General features: G+C 38.1%; 1 protein-coding gene across 2 annotated transcripts in view; it reads left to right on the top strand.

The window, feature by feature from the left end:
- DOK6 (docking protein 6) overlaps nt 1–21,483 on the top strand; it is a 268,564-nt gene that overhangs the window by 127,625 nt on the left and 119,456 nt on the right. For both annotated transcript variants that reach the window (XM_089516957.1, XM_089516956.1), the window contains exon 3: nt 13,845–13,959. In XM_089516957.1, the coding sequence (XP_089373083.1) occupies nt 13,845–13,959 (115 nt within the window). The remainder of the gene's footprint in view (nt 1–13,844; nt 13,960–21,483) is intronic.

Genomic DNA, 21,483 nt, shown 5'->3' with positions numbered 1-21,483 from the left:
GAAAGTGAACTGATGAGAGGTCCTTCAGTAGATTCTCAGGATATAGATTATACCGCATTAACTTCTATGTTGGCAGATGCAGATGTTTTATTATTTAAAGATTATATTTCTGACCAACGTTGCATGAAATGCTGTTAAAATGTGTAAAAATAGTATTAACATCAGAAATAGTGAACTGAATCACAATAATGGAAAACTTCCCCTTGTTTCTTGGCCACTTTCCACATGTATACATGCTAATCTTCACCACTCTTTTTCAAATTCTATGTTGATTGGTCATGTGTTTTTACAGTACACACAATTTTCTAATTACTGCACTGCACAAGAATGAAGAGCTGTTCTTCCTGTAGAATTGGATTACTTCTTCAGGTTCAAGTTACTGACCTTACAAAGATTGAACTTACCATAGACTGGGGAAAAGGGTTTGAAAACAAAAGATTATTATTACTTCAACAGTATACTAGTAACATGAAAAATATTGGAAGGGGGTGGCAGGAGAGAACAAAAAGCATGGCCCAGATCCAAAGAGTTGTGGAACTGGTCTGTAAACCTAGGGCAACTTTTATTTTTCTTGAATATGTGAGTCTCATGCCACATGGGAACTACATAGCTGAGAAAAAGGGGTTGCAATTGCAATTTTTGTATCTCATTTGATAGCTGATTTTTTATATTTGTTGTGAAGATCAGCTGTCAATAGAGAGACAAAAAACTGAAATTGCAAACCATTCTTCTGAGCAACATTTTTTTTTATCTGATCAGTGTTATCAAGTTGTAGAACTTTCTTTATTTTTCTCTCTTTAGCATTCTCTCCTTTTGCTATTTCCTCATTGTTACTGTTTCCATTTCCCTGTCACTTCCTAACACTCTGGGAAAACACAATTACTCTTTCCCTTCCAAGCCTAACTACTGAGTAAAGTATATTTTATGCAATGGATACGTCAAAACATATTAATGTGAACATATTTCACATATAGATGATTACTGTGTAGCTGATGTGAGAGCCAAAGCCAGTCAGAAAACTGACTTTGAAGAACCCCAACCGTACTGTGTCCATGGGCACATTTGGAATTTAGAAAAAGTGTTGAGGGTGCCAGCACACATTAGCCACTGAGGAGAAGAGAGCAGAGAGATAAAATTAGTCATGAAATGGCTGCTGTGGATGTATACTCTCTTCATACATAATTCCTTCCTACCTTAAAAAAAATAGTCTCCACTCCCCCCCCCCCCTTTTAAGGTGGCAATCTTATGTCTTCTTTTGATGTTTTGTGCCTTCACGTTGTTTCTGACTTTTGGTGACCCTAAGACTTATGTGGGGCTGAGAGTGTGTCACTTGTCCAAGGTCACCCAATGTGTTTCCAGAGCCAAGCAGGAATCAAACCCTGACCTCCAGAGTCATAGTCCAATGCTCAAATCACTACACCATGTTACCTGGGAACAATTCATGCTGAAGTCAATGGGACATACTTCTAACTAGATCCAAATAGGGGTTTCTCCTGCTCCAATTTCTCCAGCCACCAAAGGAAAGGAAAATGTCTCTAGCCACAGAAAAGGTTGACTCTGTATCTCTCCCTGCCTTGAGAGTGTGTTTCTCCGAGCCTCTGACTGGCACTGTTGTCTCCATAACTATCAGAGCCCCTGGATGCAATAGGTACTGAGGAATCAGATAGGGGTGTTACTCTTTCTTGCAAGTCTTCAAACCCCATAAAACAAAACAGTTGCCAGCACAATTTCACCACTTCTACAAAACTTTCAGGTTTCCAAGTGCACATCTCAGAAGTGGACAGGCAACCCCCATCCCCACATAATATTTACCAATAAGTGTCCCTAAATATTCACAATTAGTGTCCAAAGAAATGTGATTGGCTATTTTGCTCATTTTCCTGGTATGGGTGGGTAGATTTAGATCTGTAGGGGTCTTCTTTAAAAAATAGGAACAGAGCATCAGTTCACGTCCCCATTGGAAAACAAAAGGTGGGGGGCTGTATGGACCTAAATCAAGTTTCGCCAAAGGTAGGTTAAAATGGCCAATCCTCTCCCATACTTGGGGATGCCACTGACCATTTTTGATTATTTTTCCACTGCAATTTCTTTAGAGCAGCAGGGGGGATTTAAATGGTGGGTATGAATTATAGCTGCCTGAGATGCAAGTCATATAAGCTATGAATACAAATTTCTGTGTGTGTGTTTCTGCTATACTTGGCATTTTGGGAATAGTTTGTACGTGTCCAAACTTAGGTCCAAGTTATACAGATCCAAGAAGCAGTCAGCTTCCATATTTTAATGTTGACCTTGACCTCTGGATAGCAGTGCTGCAGGGGTGTAATTTGAAGTTTCCAGGATGGTATCAAAGGGAGAAAAATTGAATTGGAGGGAATTGGAGGATAGCCCACATCTAAACCATTTTTCTTTGGGTTTTGCATTGCAAAATTGTGTCACATAAAAGTGACAAAGTCAGCTGCCAGATGGCGCCTATCCAAAAATGAGACGTGAAATTGCTGAACTATTAACTAAAATGTGTAATTGATCACGAAAAGCAGCCTCTGTCTCAAACTTCTAAAATATGACTGTTAGCCAACATAGTCCCAATGTTTATATAGATTTGGGGTGAATCCAAAAAAATTATTACTTGTCAGCTTGTCTCCCAACTTAGGTAAATTTATGGAAAGCATTGGCTAGAGTTCTTAAACACACAAAATAGCAGATCGTACAGAAAATCAGTATGTATTTTCTAAAAGGAAGGCTTGTTTATAATAAACTTGTTAGAGTATCTGATAGTCAACAGTTATGCATGACATTTTGTTGTTATTATTATTAATTATACACAGATTATATTATATTGTTGATTGACAAAGAAATATTTGACTAATGAAGGAGGCCCCATGTTTACAAGACTGCCACAACCTGTCCTGCCCTTCTGTTTCATTTGTCTTTTAATGCAATATGGGCAACTGTGTAGAGACCTGCATATGGGCCTAACATTTTCCAAATTTTCCACCTTGGACCTGCATATGGACTTCTAAACATCTGTAACAGAAACTTCTGGAAACTTAAAAATCTAGGCCTGGCATAGCAATGATTGACAAGAGGACCTAGTAGATTGAAAATCCATAAGTTTATTTCCAATTGTCGACAGAGGAAAACATTGAACTCAGTGGAATTCAAGTTCCAAAAAGCTGAGATCCCGAACAAGACAAAATGGCTCTTTTTATATTATTGAAGACAAAGAAGCTTCTTTAATACACCTGATTGGCTAATTACAATTTAAACATACAGAATTCTTACAATCAGAACAGAAATAAATGCATACATTAAAACTGCATCATCACTCCTTACTCCCTCTTTTAGGAATTTAGTAGCTTTCCTTCTAACCTTGCTTCTAAACATCAACAATGTATCCTTATCTTAAACTGTGTATATTATGTCTAATTCTGTTGGTGCCAGCTTCTTACGGGTCATGATGCTCTTTTTACTCCTTTGCTCTAATTTTCAGGCCTCATTTTAAAAACTATCTCTCTGGCTGACAAAGGTGACTCCATCTTTCTATAGCTTTCTATTTCAACAAGGAATTTCCACCACACATCACATACATCCAAATACCTTGCATTTTATCTGCAATCCTTCTCAAAATGGTGACAGGAATGAATGCCACATCACGTCTTGTCACCATTTTGAAAGGGACTACAATAGGAAATGGAGGTATTTGTTGATAATATGGGATTCTGGGGTACTTTATAGGGTGGGATGGGAAGTATTTTCATGTCTTTCCCCATCTTTGTGGGAGGCTTCTGTGTAGTCTAAGGATAAAAATTGCCACAAAATTACACTGATTTTTCTAATGTAGTTTAGGGGCTTTGGGGGACTTGTGAAGGCCATTGGTGCAACAAAAGGTGAATCCAGGGACTACATGGAACTTGCAGACCTCACTGTGCCCACTCTATTTTTAATACCTACACAAGACACATCTATGTACGAATGGAGGAAGCCTACATATCTGGAGGAAATTCATGTGGTCTGAAATCCTTAGATTTGGAATGTAATTAGTAATAAGTAATGAAGAGATCATATTACATCTCTGTAAAAAGAACACAACAAAATTGCATTCCAGAAGTTATGTAACTAGTGGAAATTAAATTATTCTACTGCTGTAATTTTTCAGGTTTTATGCAAATATCTTCCTTCCTCTAAATTTTTTTAAACCTATTTATTTATTGCACAATTTAAAAAAAAATAATCTTAATAACTGGTTACACTATGACAGTGAAAATAAATGTATTTTCCCAGATTACTTTTGTAATTACTTAAATAAAGTAATTGCTTTAAAGTAAATTACTTTAAAATTACATCTGCAGTTACTTTTGAGATTTAGGCCTGTTACAGACAGCCAAAATAAAGCTGCTTCGAGTCACTTTGGAGGTATGGTATTTCAATGATACATGCGTCCTAAGAGTCCAAAGGCCGCACCAAAGCCATGCTCCAGTCCTAAGGACTGGAGTGCAGCTTTGGTGAAGCTTCCAGACTCTTAGGATTCATGCATCATTGAAATACCATACCTCCAAAATGACTCGAAGCAGCTTTATTTTGGCTGTCTGTAACAGGCCTTAGAAAGTCAGGGTAAATCGAAGAAGCCAATGTGATGCTGAGGATGGGAGAGGGGGAGGTGTTGACTTTTCCATTCATGGAGCCACATTCACATTATTATAGGATATACCATTAAGCTTCTCACCCAGCCCCCAGGGATGCAGCACAGAATGAAAGGGAGCTGGATGGGAATAGAGTGGGGCAAAGGATGCATTTTATCGCATGCCGGAACACCACCGCTGCTGCTGGAAGTTTCCATTCCATTCCTGACCCGTCCCAGAGGAGTTGATTTTAAGGAATGCTTCTGAACAGTTCCTGAAAATTGCCTTCTCTGGGACAGATCAGGAACGGAATGGGAACTTCCGGTGGCATTGGCGGCGTTCTGGTGTGCGATAAAATGCATCCTTTGCCCCATTCTGTTCCCATCCTGCTCCCTTTCGTTCCATGCTGAGCCTGTCCCTGGGGACTGTGTGGTAAGCTTCAGTATATTTAGTGTCTATTTTGCAATATTAAAGCCCCTAAAGCCTGTGTACTGAAAGTGAAAAGGAAATAAAGGTCTTCATGGAGTAAAAAGCCACATGGCACATGTGCAAGACATATGCATATGTAATGCAGAATGCAGAAAAGTTTGTGTAATGTAGAATGTGTGTGTTACTGAGAACATAGTGGCAAGCCAATTCTAGCCATAACATCAGCTCAATTGTAAACAAAAATATGAGCCAACCTGACTGATAATAAAAATCATAACAGGTGCTACAGTGGTTGATGCCATCAGCTGACTGATATAGTCTCATGGAAGGCAGCCAAAAGGTGAGCCCTACATTGCCTCCAGGGGATGAAACTGATTGTTGACATAAACAAAGTTCATTGGTGATCTCCTGTCTCATTGGATCAAATAGTGTAACTGGCCATTTATATGGGGGGACTAAAGTCTAATCTGCACTGCAGAAATTATGCAGTTTGACACCACTTTAACTGCCATGCCTCAGTTGCATGGAATTCTGGGATGTGTATTTTGTTGTGGCACTAGAGTGCTCTGCAGCAGAGGCTAAATATGTCACAAAGCTACAAAATTCCATAGCATTGAATCATGCCAGTTAAAATGATTTAAAACTCCAGTATTTCTGCAGTAGAGATAAGATTTTAGTGCCCACATACAAATGGCCAGTTACACTTTCATGTGACTGTATACTTATTGACCATGTACACAAAGTCAATATTTAGTTAGTTAGTTAGTTAGTTAGTATCCTGTCTTTCTTCTTGTACAGGATCCAAAGCAGCTAAAACTCAGTAAAACTCACTTTATTTGTGGAAAACAAGTTGAATAAACACATTTCCCTTTAGATAACAGAAGACTAAAGATTCTATTAAAATGCTAGTTATACTGTTTATGACAGCCTCCAACAAGGTTACACCTAGCTGTGTCAGACAGCTATTTTGCTACTACTGCTGCTCCTGGCTGATAAATACCCATAAAATACTGCTACTACACAGGTAGAGAACCTCTGCTCTAAACATTAAATACGCTATATTAAATATGAACATGTCTGTTTAAATAAATGCTTGTTACAGAGATGTATAACAGATACTGCAATGTACTGTAAAGCCTGTAGAAAAGTATAATTTTCTCCATGGATACCTGTTAGAGGTATAAGATACAACACATAGACTTTATCCACAGATAATTATGCTGTAGTACTATGTAAGATGTTTAATTACTTACAAATGTACATCTATATGGCTGCTTTTTAGAGATGTTTCCTGCAATGAATATGATAAATAATGTTTGATGCCATGAAAAGATATGAGCCTAGACAATAAGAATTTTGTGTTGCTCTCCAAGGGGAGTATTTATGTATGTGTGTATATACAAGTTTGTTTACATTATGAAATTGCCTAAAAGATTACTAAGCTGCCTTCCGTCTCAAATATCCTGAAATTCCAGTACTAAAAATGGCTTATGTAGAATGTTGATGTTAAATCTACCTATTTGGACTATATCATTCTTCATAAATTGGGAGCTTAAGTAACAAGAAGGTAATGAGAAACCTCCACAAAGGCACAAATTATCTGATCAGCTGCAGAGAGCCATCAGTCTCTCAATCTAAAGAGAACTACACCTGTTTCAACATGGAAGATATGTGAAAAAAGCTAAAGTTTTACACTAAGGTCTTGTCTACAGCAGTGAGAAATGAAGTACTCACCCCAAAGTGAGTCCTGATAGTCCTCATAACATACTAAGAATCCACGGAAATTGGGAGGGAGTTAGCCAGGGAATAACAGCCCAGAAAATGTGTGAATAACTTTCAGTGTCCTACTCTCTGCAGTGCTTGACAAAAAAAAAATTGGGAGAAGATTCTTATGGGATGGCAAAGTCATAACCACCACCACCCATACACCCTTCATCCTATATACTGATAAAGTTTGCATTTTTCATGTCTGTCTAGGAAAGACATATTGGGAGCCTAGCAGGAAGTATTTTAAAAAGTCAATGGAATGCACAGGATCACTTGAAAATGCAATTGTGACAGCCTGATGCTTGTACATTTAGACATCACTCTATTACACAGAAGAGAACTGACTTGTTTCACTGGGCCTCAGGTTATTATGAATATGTTGTGAACATAATCCAGATTTGTCCATCTCATGTAGCAATCTGTAGTGTCAACCTTTGAGAACTGTGTGTACTGATGTACTGATTGCTTTGTCACATGAAAGGTTACAGAGCTGGAGAAATACAAAGAGGAGCATGTGATGGGACCAGGGAAAAGAAATCTTTCCCACATGAGTCTTAAGAATCTGGATGGAATCTGGTTCTGCCTAGATAAAATTAACATTGCAAATATAATAGAGAGAGTACACAAAAATAAATTGTTCATCTGCTCTTAAAATCACTTAATGAAAATGATTGGTGATAGGCTTAGTGGACAAAGGAAGCATTATATACATACAAAAATAATATGACCTGGTTCAGAGAGAAAAATCCTATTTTATTTATTGATTTATTGAATTTCTATCAAAATTTCTAACTTTCTACCAAAATGTTGGAGCTGGGATAAAGAATGAGATTCAGTTCTTCTTCCTCATGTGTGTTTGCTTCAGAAACACTGTTCAGAGTCATTAAACCACACTAACTCATGATGTCTGTGATGGAAACCTGTGGTTTAAGTAAAAATTTGAATATGTAAGTTGGGACCACTGAAGTCACAAAAGTGGCATGCTTCTGTGCTCTCTGGAATTCTTCATTAGGCTAAGCTGTACAAAATTAAGGAGCTGAGGAAGAAACATAATATCCAAAAATTCTGATCAGGTGTAGTGGCCATTATCTCTGATTCCAAGTGAGAGATTGCAGACTTGATGAAGGAGTGGTATAAAGGTTAAATATTTTATATAACTGAACATCACATCTGGTATTAGTTTGTTATCTTAGGACATTTCCACATATGTTCTGGTCTGTGGCCAAAATAAACCAATCCATTCATTTTCATATGAAGGAACACTAGACCCTTTCACACTTTGGAATTAGAGTGCTATGTATTGTCGTGGTTCCATCCTACGGAATCCTGGGATTTGATGTTTAGGAAAGGATATGTAGAATTCTTAGCCTCAGACTTTAGTGCCTGCACCAGGCTACAATCCCCAGAATTCCATAGGGTGTACCCATGGCAGTTCAATTGCCATAGTCACAGTGCTATAATTGTATAGTATGAAATAGCCCACTGTGCAGTTATTATCTCATTTTTACTTCATGGATTTTTGGTGGTAGGAAAAAAAGTTGGAAGTGGAAGAAGAACAATGGGAGGATTACAAGTTGTGTGATGCTCTTGTAAGATTGGTCTGTGAACTTGTGTATTAAAAATATCCAGTTTCCTGGAGCATATTCACACTATGCAATTATACCACTATTATCCCACATTAATTGCCATGGTTACAGCCCATGGAATCCTGGGATCTGCAGTTCAGGGGGGGATAATTTAGAATTCTCAGCCAGAGCACTGTAGTCAATCACAAACACCAGGATTTCATAGGATGGTAGCATGGTAAAGTGGAATAATAGCAGTATAATTATGTAATGTGAATGACCTCCTGCTTTTCATGTGAGAAGAAAATGTGTTTGAATAAACCCCTAAAACCAAGAGCATGTAGGAAAGACTGAGAGTTTGTATTTGCTCTTACTGTTTTATATCTCAGTTTGGTGAAGCAGGAACATTACTGGTGAAACAGGACTATAACTCTGGTTGAAACATCAAAAGGAACAATTGTCATAGTATATAGTGGGCCCTTGGTATACACTGTGGTTTTGTTCCAGGACTCCTTGTAGATACCAACATCTGTAGTTCTTCACATCCCATTATATACAACAGAGTAGTAAAATGGTGTCCCTTATATCAAATGGCATAGTCATGGTTTGATTTTTGGGTTTAAAAGAAATATATTTTCAAGCCATGGATGGTTGAATCCATGGATACAAAGGGTTGACTGCATCTTGCTTCTTTGTTCCCCAGGACATCTGGAAAGAATGGAGAAGTAAATGAACCTTTGGGCAAATGCAGCATAGCAGTTCTCAATTTCTGATGTTCTTTTTGTGTTCCTGATATACATTGAAAATAGAAGCTTAGAAAATATTTATTACAATATTAACTTTTCAGTTGTTTTTTAAAAAATGCCCATCTAATAGAGCATTGATCTAATATCGCTGTGACTGAAATGATCCTTTTAAAAAATCTGGATGTACTTTATGGGCTTTACCACTATTTAGCACTTTTAGAAGTTATGGTCCAATTTTTATTTTTCTGCTCTCTGTTTTCCTCTTTTAAAATTAAAGAGAAGTTTAAAATGCATCTGGGGACCCTTTGATGACAAATCAATACATCCACCCATTTCCCCTTCAAATGTAAGTTGCTTGTTTGTGTTTGAAAAAGTGTTTTAGTTCATAGAAGGTTTCCCTTTTTAAAAAGTGATACTATATCCTAATGGCACCAGATTCTGTCTGAACATGGAAACTAATCCATGGCGGGATACAAACCGCCATATAGTACGTATAGGATACGTACTAGGGTTAGGAAGGGGCAGTGGTTCCGCACCCCCCTAACCCTAGTACGTATCCTATATGTACAAGATGGCGACGCCCCTTCCACATGGGCGCTGCCATCTTTATGTACTGCACGCATAGCGTCCAGACGTGTCGCGGCGCCTATGACTTGTTTCAAAAGGGAAAAGAAATAAATAAATGCTGCCAGCCATGGCTGAATTCTGAGCCATAACCAATGCTCTTGTCACTGTTTTGTCTGTGTCTTCTTCCATCCCCAATTTGTAGCCAAGCTGTGTACTTGGCATTTGTAGTGAGATCACTTTGGCTCAGTTAATCCTTTCTTTACATTTTTTTAATGTATACTCTAATTTTATAATGTACTTGCAGAGTATAAAATTTACTAAATATGAAAAAGGTCTTGTTGTACTTGAATTTGGACAGACTTTTCTTCTTTCCCTATTATACTCTTGAATTCTCAGTACTTCGGATAATATTATTTAGCGTAGGGAGGATCAAATTATAGACTTATGAAATTATATTATGCCACTTATATGCTCACAGTTACATATGAAGAGTCAAATACCTGACTGAATATGAGTAAGAGTATTTACTGATGTGTTTTATCATTGAATGAAGGACAGAGGATATCACTTCAGAAACACTCAAAATACTTCTGCAGCAGCAGCTGTTCATTATTTGTAAAATATAAAGAGGTGAGGGAATCTCAGTCTAGATTTAATATGTAAGAGGACAGACAGAAAACAAACACAATGAAAAAGGGAAAAACAATTTAGAAACACATTTACAAATGTAGTGGAACTCTGAGACATCTGGATCGCTAGAAAAAGAAGGACTTTGCTTTCTTGAAATCCTTTTTTGAAGAAAAGACTAATTTACTTCCTTTTCCGCCAATGTAAACCAAAGCAAAAACATTTGCGGTTACAACTTTCTTTCCACTCTCATCCTTGGAAGAGAATAATTATTTTTGTTACCTTAAAAACTGTGAAACAGTAGCTGCCCTGGGGCAACTCTAGCCTTTCTTTATCTTTCCATAGCATGCAATGGCTTCCTAGTTCCATGTTCCAACAGTATTTCTGCTCAAGCCAACAGAAAGTGCAGAGCTACAAAGCCCTTTCAAGTCTAGAAAATGCAGTTTCTGAAAAACAAAAAAACTTGAATTGGCACTTGTAATGACAGTGGTGATGTTTTCAGCCAGTGGCATTAAATTTAAACAATAGATTGCATTATTTAAGGTACAAAGGACACAGACTTTGAAATCACTTGGAAATCTGTACTACCAGCATTATCTTGTTTCTGTAATTTTTTGCAACTAATCTGAGTAGGTATCTCAATGTAATGAATGTTGCTTTGGGTTAATTCAACAAGCAGTAGTTAATCTGAAATTACTGCTAATTTGTGTTGCTCGTTTGAGTGTTCTTGAGCAAATTACTATTTTTTCAGTCTAACCTACAATATCAGTGAGATGGTATATTGCTGCCTTTAGACTCTGTTGGCCTAATATGCTAATGATCCAGTTACCTATGATACTTTTGTTATTACAGCTTTCATTATATCACCTTTTGGTATAATCAAGTTATACAGTAGAGAGAACAACTTCCAAATGTTGAGAAGTCTGCAAAGCAAATGAAAGGGATTTCAAGTGAACACAATTACAGGGTTTTCCATTTGAGAAAATCTAATGGAATTGTATTGACCTTTCTCATTAATCTGGGGTTGTTGCAAGTGGATTTGAACATACATCTCCCATCCACATTAGAGTTTCTATCTCCTGGAAAATAGGCCATGACTAGTGTGAGCTTGTTCTTACACTAGGCCAAAATGGTTTTCTTTCTGGCTTGTAACACCTTTAAGGAACTGATATTGCAACCTTATATATCAGGTGTGTGGGTCATGCTTTTTGCCCTGTGGGCCTTGTGGCAATTCTAGGATGCTACATTTATACCCTTATCACCACCAGCATCTTGATCCAAGTGACTAGGAGAAGGCAGAGCTTTTAGCTCAGCTGCCAACCAGCAATCATGAACATTATTGCTGTGATGGGGAAGTTAAAGTTCCTCAATTGTGGTTATACTCATCCATTTATCTGGGAATAGGAGATTTAACTTCAACCTTCTTTCTGGGATCCTGCTGTGAAGGAAGTATGTAGGCATGGTTGCCCATATCACACCCTGTTCCCCAGAAGTATTGGGTTCCTGGCCAGTGATGTAATGGAGCCAGGGCTCACAGGGTCAAAGACCAAGGGCATTTTGATTAACAAGGAATATGGCATCATTTGCCATTCTGCCTTGGACTCCCCTGTTCCCTCTGAGTTTAGCTGCAGCCCTCACTGTAACTGAACAGAAAATAGACTTTCCCGTCAGCAGTGTGTTTTTATGAACTTTGCTCATTCAAAGTAACCAAAGAATTTGGGGAAGGTGACTTTACAAAAGATATGTCCTTAGTAGAGGTGAAACTGCTAGAATTTGTTCTAAAGCAGCACACCCATCCACACTCTGTGTAGATGTGCAGGTAAGGGTCTACTTCAGATTTTAGCACTTCACCTGACAGTCCAGTTGTGCTTACAAAGAAGTTAAACAAAGAAGTCATCCCCGTATGCCTGGTTTTCCAGTGCAATCAAACCCCAGAAGTCCCCTGAAGAGCTAATTAGTCTCAAGAACTCTATCACATTAAGACAAAAGGCTGTCTGGACCAGACTCTCCTCACACATCTTGTTTCCTCACATCACTGGGCTTCATTCAACCGCTATATGACAGGCTGCAGCAAGCCTGATAATTGTGAAGATGATGTCAGTGGAAGCGATCTCCATCTATCTTCATCTGTAAAGGTGATGATTCAGGGCAAAAATTTGGGGAGACACAGATGTGTGTTCAAGTACTATTGAGATCTGAAGGCTCTTGTCTCTGTGGTATTAGGGGTTGAATAGATGGGCAGCATCCAGTTGCCCCTTTAATGGCCAGATTGGTGCTACAGCAACCACATGCTGTGGCACCAATCCGGCTTCTAGCGAGCACAAAAACGGCTCCTTTTGCTCCCTCTAAAAGGCGTCATAGCTACTGCGGCATGGCTTTCTGACACACTTTTGGCACTGCAGCACCTAGATGCAGTGCCAGGGCCATGCCATGATGCCACACACTGTCTAGAAGGGCGTGCAGCATCATGATGTGATGGGGCGGAGTCACGGCATCCAGAATGTGGACAATGCGCCATGGCTCCGCCTACAGGCTGGCACAAAGTGCTGGTATGTAGAGCCCCTTAGATTCCTAAAACAAGCTGAATAATCTGTGGGAGACCTTTGTTATTCTGAACAACAACAACAAGCATAAAACAGCTCTCCTTATCCCAAAGCTTGGAAGCAGTGAGTTCCAAGTAATGCAATTTCTTGAACTCATTGGTGTAACAAGGAATGTTTCCACTGGTGTTTTCATGAGAATTTTTCTTCTCCTTTCTTGCCATTTTGAAGGAGTTCCTCCCCACCTTAAAACCACAAGAAAGTTATAGACAAATAATGAGTAGTGCAACAAATAATATAACAAGTTACTTGTCTTTGTCATTGTAAAAGTTACTTTTTAAGCATTATGAAAAAGTAGCAGAAGAGAGTACTCTAAAAAGTAGCATTCTAAGTTTATAACCCCACTAAATTAAGGCAGCATATATGCATTTCCTTTACTGGTCTTTCTCCAGTTTAGGCTTCGGTGCAATTAGAATTGTCAATTTGTTTGAAAATGGAAGACCACGCCAATGCAAAGGTCCATGATGCAAACTGGCATGATGGATGAACTTCTTTCTTCCTGCTGATGCTGTAGCATTTTTTTTTTATATGGAAACCTATTTGCTTCTCCTTCTGCTACAGATTTGCCAATTTGGGACTTGAGACAAGCAGTTTGTATTAGTCACAAAGCCAAGGCACAGGAAAATACAATGGCTGATTTTTCTGTCTGAGATTCTCATAAAGTATAAAAAAAGCTAAATAAATCATGTGTGACAGAATAGCTATTCTGCGAGCAATTCTGCAATGCTATGGCGAGTTTGCATAATTGTTTGCACACATGTGCATGCACGCACACTTTTGTGTGTGAACAGAAACATTTCTTTATCAACTTAATTAAGGCAGTTCCATTGGGGTGGCTATAGTAGAATGAAACATTTGGGGGAGGTTATCTTTTTGTTCAACTATTTATAAACTAGACTGCATTCTATATCTCTTCATTTTAAGGTAACTGAGCTGCACAACATCAAAAACATAACTAGACTGCCTCGGGAGACAAAGAAGCATGCAGTAGCAATTATCTTTCATGATGAGACATCAAAGACATTTGCCTGTGAGTCAGGTAAGCAATTATTACTGCATCTTCAGCTTGAGTAAATTGAGCTGCTTATGAAACAAAGCTTCAGATGGATTAAGATACAACAGTTAAACAGAGTGCCTTATCTTAATGGGAAAGTGCCATCATATCTTTTTTTAGCATGCAGAGCTGGGGGTGGGGAGGGGGGTGTTTGTGTGTGACTGTGTCTGTTCTGTGTCTTTTTAAAGGACTAGTTTTGATCTTTGTTTATTATTTGCCTCTGTCATGGTTTGGCTCCTGGATGGATAGAAGACTCTTGAGGCTTTCAGCTAAAATTCCAGAATTGAGTAAACAATGCCTATGGGATGTTATTAAGACAAGTGGTGATGTGAATTCTCGTTTATTTGCCAAGTATTGCTATAGGCATTTGCTAGGATAGTAATAATCCTGTCACTGTGAAAGAGCAGGAAAGAACAACTAAAATTCCAGGATGCATTGAACTTTAGCTTCAAATGATTCATGGTTAGATTAGCAGTTCAATAACATGAATAAAGTTTAAATAGAGCTACTGTTTACAGTTCATGAAATCATTTGCCATTGAGGAGAGTAGCATTTTTTATTTTAAATATTCATTATTTTATAGAACTAATTAATGTCATTGAGATGCAGATTTAGTGTTGTAATTATTTTCTTTTAATCTTTACCACAATGTCTACATATTAGTTAATAATATAAGGAGAGCCTTACTCAGTCAGACCAAAGGTCTGTCTAGTTCAGCATCCTGATTGCCACCGTGCTCAACAAGTGTCCTGTGGGAAGTGCATGAGGAAGACAAAAGACCAAATAGCCTTTACTTTTTAGTCCTCTTCAGCACTTGGTATTTTGAGGCATGGGGCCGCTGATTTAGTAGTTGTATATTGCAGCCATATTATTCACATTGGTTATGGATAACTTTCTCTTCCATGTATATTTTGGTGGTAGCAATCACCATATCTTGAGGAATATGCTGTGTAAAGTGGTACAGTTGGCCTTCCGTATCCACAGATTCTGCATCCACGGATTCAACCATGCATGGCTTGAATATATATATATATATATATATATATATATATAAAATCAAACCTTGATTTTACCATTTTATATAACGGACAACATTTTACTGTGCCATTGTATTTAATGGTATTTGACCATCCATAGATTTTGGTATCCATGAAAAGTCCTGGAATCAAACCCCAGAGGATATCAAGGGTCCACTGTACATCCTTTATTCTGTCTGTTCTCCCATCCCAAGCTAGTAAAATGTGGGCTAGACAAAGTAACTGTTACATGGATTTGTAATTGGTTGACTGGCCGAACCCAAAGGATGCCTAATAATGGCTTCTTTTCATCCTGGAGAGAAGTGACCAGTGGGGTCCCACAGGGTTCTGTCCTGGGCCCAGTGCTATTCAACATCTTTATCAATGACTTGGATGACAGAATTATCAAATTTGCAGATGGCACCAAATTAGGAGGAATAGCTAACACTCCAGAGGACAGGAACAAAATTCAAAATGAACTGAATAGACTAGAAAGCTGGACCAAAGCTAACAAAATGAAATTCAACACAGAGAAATGTAAGGTACTGCACTTAGTGTGGAAAAATGAAATGCACAGATATAGGATGGGGAACACCTGGCTGAACGAGACTACGTGTGAAAGGGATCTGGGAGTCCAAGTAGACCACAAGTTGAACATGAGTCAACAGTGCGATGCAGCAGCTAAAAAGGCCAGTGCAAATTTAGGCTGCATCAATAAAAGTATAGCATCTAGATCAAGGGAAGTATTAGTGCCACTCTATTCTGCTTTGGTCAGACCCCACCTGGAATATTGTGTCCAGTTCTGGGCACCACAATTCAAAAGGGATGTTGAGAAACTAGAGCGTGTCCAAAGGAGGGCGACTAAAATAGTGAAGGATCTGGAAACCATGCCCTATGAGGAAAGACTCAGGGAGCTGGATATATTTAGCCTGGAGAAGAGAAGGTTAAGAGGTGATAGATAGCCCTGTTTAAATATTTGAAGGGATGTCATATTGAGGAAGGAGCAAGTTTGTTTTCTGCTGCTCCAGAGAACAGGACTAGGAACAATGGATGCAAGCTCCAGGAAAAGAGATTCCACCTCAACATTAGGAGGAACTGTTTGACAGTGGAACAAACTCCCTCAGTGTGTAGTGGAGTCTCCCTCCTTGGAGATCTTTAAGCAGAGGCTGGATGGCCACCTGTCGGGGATGCTTTGAGTGTGATTTCCTGCATGGCAAGAGGTTGGACTGGATGGCCCTTGCGGTCTTTTCCAACTCTATGATTCTATGATTCTACGATTCTATGATCTTCAGCTTATTGAGCAATCCCGGACTCTAGTAATATAAGAGTGTGAATGCCATAGATAAATTGAGCACTTCCAATATACCCCTTTATTATTTGCATTTTTGAAAAATATATTAATAATATAAAATTTTCCAAGTATTTTAAATTTTTGTCACATGTTGGAGCATGCACCATGTGTACACCACACCCCCATGCCATCCCAAAACGGACTTTTTTCTGGTCTGCTTTGGCCCTTACACTGGTTTTGTAACTTTGAAGCTACTCCTAATGAATGCCTGAAGGAAGATGCTTTCATATACAAGGTATTCTTTTGTTAATGTAAGATTTCTTGCTTAGAATACAAGCTTTCCTTTAAAGTTCTCCTCTTTAGAAAAAAAAGAAAAAGCTACAGATGTGAAACTGAGATTTGGGTTGTTTTTTTTCATTCATCAATTAAGGAAATTAAGCAAAACAAACATTTTAAGAATAAATCTTATGCTTCTTTTATAACTTTTTAGATAGGAGAAGTAAAGTGTTTTTCAGTTCCTGCCTCCATGTATTGATAATTTCACTTTGAAAAATATCATCCAGAGAAGAAAATGGCAGATCATTTTGCAAAGCCAAAGTAAATCTTACAGATATAAACGGCTGGGGAATTAAGTCATCTAAGTAGCAAACACTATGTTGTTAAAGTGATCCCAATGGGCTAGATTGTCCTAACTCCCATAAGGCACAATTGTGAGAGCGAATAAAGCAAATCTTTGTTGATTATATATATTCACACATGAGTTGAGTTCATGGACTCTCAAGAAGAAATAATGCAGCCAGGGATACATACTACCCAATGCTGTTTCATTAAATTCTTGTAGCATTGCAATAAGTTTGCAATTTTTCAGTCATAGTTGCTTGTAGCTGATAATAATAATATGATTTATATGATGATCCTGCTGGAAATAATATCTGAACTACAGTTCATTTGGTTACCCAGGTTACATAAAGGATTAAATCACCACTTTTAAGCAATTAGTTAAATGTAGCTAAATTAATATAATTATCTTTATGGTGTAATGGCTTTCAGAAAACTACCTTCCTATCCAGTTTTCAAGGAACTGGTTTTACATAGGCAAGGGCAAACAGAATGAAAGAGTAACAAAAATGTATATACAAGTAAAACACAAAGAAAACACATCAAGCTATGCTACCACCAGAATTTATAATCACATTCAGTGACTCTAAGATAAAAAACAAAACAGAGGCAAACTGCAAAATTAAATTATACACAAATATGTCTGCCAACCACTGAAAGCAAACTTGAGGACTACTTTGTGACATCACCAAAAGGCTATATTCTAGAGAAAACACAAATGCAATCCATAATAAGGTAACTAGTGTCCTGGCGGCAATAGTAGGGCTCAGGACCACACACCAACCGCACAGTCCTGAGCCCTACTACATGTAGGCGGTGCCATAATTGTGTGGCACCGCCCACACGGGGTGTGTGTCTATGACGTCTGGGCGTCTGAGTGTCCACATGTCTTCTAGAGGAAGTGCCATCATAGGGCTGCATTGCAGCCCTTATGACATCACAAAAAAGGAGCCGCTCTAGGTGGCTCCTTTTTTGCTGCGCAGCAGTACCTTACCATTTGGTTGCTGCAGTAATGCTGCACAGCCAAAAGGGCTGGTGTTTCTCTGCCCGTCTGTCTCAGCCCCCAGGTACTCTGGTTAGACGAAAGAGAGAAACTCCTTTACATGGGTGATGGTTTTGCATCCACACCTAGTAAATAAGAGATGAGATACAGTTACTGGGTTTAAATGAGCAAGTTGTATTAATTGTAAATAGAATCTGCAAGTCTGTCTATACATATTTACAATTTGTATCAGTCCAAGAGTCATTTTAGGACTCTTGCTTTTTATACTTTTTGTTTTGTTGACTTTCTACTATTCTGTTTTTCAATGATTTTTAAATGGTTTTAACTCTATAGATTAATTTTTTTAAAAAAAACAATAATGTTAGTATTGATATTTTTACTGATGTTTCTGCATACTTTAGCATACTGTCTGCCTTGCATTCCATTGTTAGGGGAAAGGTACAACATGTGAATAAAATGGTGGTGATGAAGATAGCAATAGCAGCTACAGTGCTATATTGCTTTGTACTGAACTAAGAAGTCTCTAAGCAGTTTACAACATACAAGCAAATTGCCCCTAACAAGCTAGGTACTCATTTTAGTGACCTCAGAAAAATGCCAGACTGAATCAACCTTGGAATTCCTGGCTGGAATTGAACTCACAACTTGGTTGCAGTACTGGCATTTAACCACTGTGCCACCAGGGCTCTCTCATGATGATGATGATCATCATATGATACAAGTTTGCCACCAGCATTCTGCTGGTTTTTATGAAGCCTGTTGCTCACTGGTGTAAATGAGTTAGCTTTCTCACAAATTTGACATACAGTATTCAACTATTAATGTGTTTATTTATTTGAATATTCCTATCTTGGCCCTGTGTCCAAAGGGTTCAGGGTGGATGCAAAGGTCTCACTCTTAAAAGCAATGTGAAAACAACAATATAAATAATAAAATAATCAACATAATTAAAATATTCGAACTAACAAAGCGAAGGCAAACCTATAATCCAATAGGTCACAACCAAGGCATGATCAGTAGGCTCCAAAAGCTTGGGAGATCACTGAATCCCAAAACTGTGGCATCAAAACAGCCAAAATTTATATCCATTGGGTCATGTATCATCATTCATCATTGCAGGTAGCCTATCTACTTGTGCAGACTGCAGTTATTCCACATCACTGTGGTGACCAATTTTTCACCTAGTGGCCAACCTTCTGATGGGAGAATCCCTTCATAGCTAGCTAGAGTAGTCCTCAGATGGCAAGCATACAGTTTGGCACCAAGGAAAAACTTACCTGTTTGGTAGCACCTGCCAGAGTTTATGCTTTGATAATCCTCAGTCAGCTCCCACCACGATGAGGCAGAAGTAAGATTCTGTGAAGGAGTAACCATAGACAGAAGTACTTAGTGCAGAACTTCTTTAGTTCATTTCACATGAGCAAAAAGCTCTGTTAAAAAAGTTAAAGTTGTTAATGTTCTTAGCTATGTTAAAGTTTTAAAACATAACATTTTATTCATTCATGCGATAGACAAATTGTTTATTTTCTCAAGTGTCTTCAGAAAAAGTTTGGAAAAGGTTTCCAAAGCTGACTTTTAAAAACAATTTCTCCCAGCTAGAACATTCCTTGTGGTGAGGCATATCATTTTTTTATTTATTTATTTGCCCTTTCTTAAAGCTCTCAAATTTTACAAAACTTACCAAGCCATTTTTGAGTATATTTTGACCCTAACTGCAAGACAATAGAAGTATGTTAGAATTGATTAGCAATTTTGTCAGACATTCGAACTTAAATAAAGCAGCATATTCCATCCAAACCCACAAACGATTGTGTATAATTCTTCGTATCTTGTGATTCCAAAATATTCAATGTTTATCAACCTGACATAAAGAAAAGTGCCCTAGTAGTCCAGGGACTAGCAGTGCATTCACTGGGAAATGGGTGAAATACAACCATCAGTAACTTTCCAGTAGTGACAATGTATCACTAGCCATGGAATTAGCTAAGAAAAGCTTGACTCTGGTTGGCACTTAGAATTCAAATAAACTACAAATTCCCCTGACACAGCTTGCCCAGAAATGCATGAATGACAATGTGTTTGTGAGATCGAAGGCTTTCATGGCTGGCATCCATAGTTTTTTGTGGGTTTTTCGGGCTTTGTGGCCATGTTCTAGAAGAGTTTCTTCCTGACGTTTTGCCAGCATCTGTGGCTGGTATCTTCAGAGAAGATGCCAGCCACAGATGCTGGTGAAACATCAGGAAGAAACTCATCTAGAACATGACCACATAGTCCAAAAAACCCACAAAAACAATGTGTTTGGTTTTCAAAAAGACTTGACATATGTTAACTATATATCAAAGAAATCATAGTGATTCTCTTTGTTTTGTGTGTAAGATATAGTACTTTTACTAGATATTTATTTATGTCAGTGAATTCTTGGAGCACAACTGAATCCAATATTTGATTGATACAATCATTTTTTTTATCAATGGAAAGTTAAATGCATAATTCCTCTTATTTCTTCATTTTTTTCTACCTCTCTTTTTAATTAGCCTTTGGATGGGGCCCTTAAAATAATAATGTTTTTAGATAAAGACATAAATAGATTGTTGTAGATGGCAAACTTTGTTTTATACTGTAATTAGGTTGTGGCAGACAATTACACAAGGGTTGTGATCCATATGAGCCCCACCACCACCACCCCCGGCCACCAGAGTATGGAAGTAATATTATATTGTGAGACGTAAAAGTATCCCACGCCGTAGTCCTTTATTTGGCTCACACTACTCTCTGGGCAAGAACTGTCATTTGCTTTAAATGAGTGGATATTTTTCTGTTCAGTTAATGAGTTTGGAAAGCTGAGCAAGTCAGCCTGATCCATCCTTGATAGGGTCAGGCACTAAGCCTGGAGGGCTATGACTTAAGATGGCATATATACTTTTGAGATGATTCTGGATTTCTGTGGTTGTCTATGAATCTGGCATATGGTACTCGCCAATTTCTTAGGGTAACCAGCTTGTTTTAAGATTATGTTTTTACAAGGCCTTTGTGTGATCATGATAAGGAAAACAGATTAAGACTAATATGATATTCTGAAATATAACCATGAATATTTAATGAATTCAGTCAACATAAACTGTAATCCTTTGCATATGTGCCCAAATAGTAAAAAAAAAAGAAAAGGGGGGGGGGGGCAGCTTTAGTAAGCTGCTGTGGTTCAAGCCATTTGATTGGTGATAACATTTGTAAATACTGCAGGTGTGGAAGAGTTTTCCAACTCTTATTTGAGTTGATCTCAAAGTAATACTGATCTCTTGCTCCAAGGCTGATAAATGATCCATATGATAGAATACAAAGTGGCCATTCCAACTTATCATTTAAATCGATTGGTGATTCACTTTTGCTTTAAATCACTGAATTGATTCACTTGAGGCATTGTCCCCACTATGAAAGTCGATCTTTTCATTAGCCCTGTGTAATCACTTCTTTTTTTTTGGCATGATTTTCATCCCCATTAGTCACCTCCACTTCAAAATGCATGCCAATCATCTTTGTGCCATCTGTTACGTAAGTAGAAGCCCAGGGAATCCCAGATTGGG

Source organism: Sceloporus occidentalis, unplaced genomic scaffold, assembly GCF_023333645.1.
Source record: "Sceloporus occidentalis isolate IW3139 unplaced genomic scaffold, rSceOcc1.0.p SCAF_3, whole genome shotgun sequence".
In the NCBI taxonomy this organism is placed as follows: Eukaryota; Metazoa; Chordata; class Lepidosauria; order Squamata; family Phrynosomatidae; genus Sceloporus; species Sceloporus occidentalis.
The sequence above is the reverse complement of the archived record's forward strand: the minus strand, read 5'-3'. Positions and strand labels throughout refer to the sequence as shown.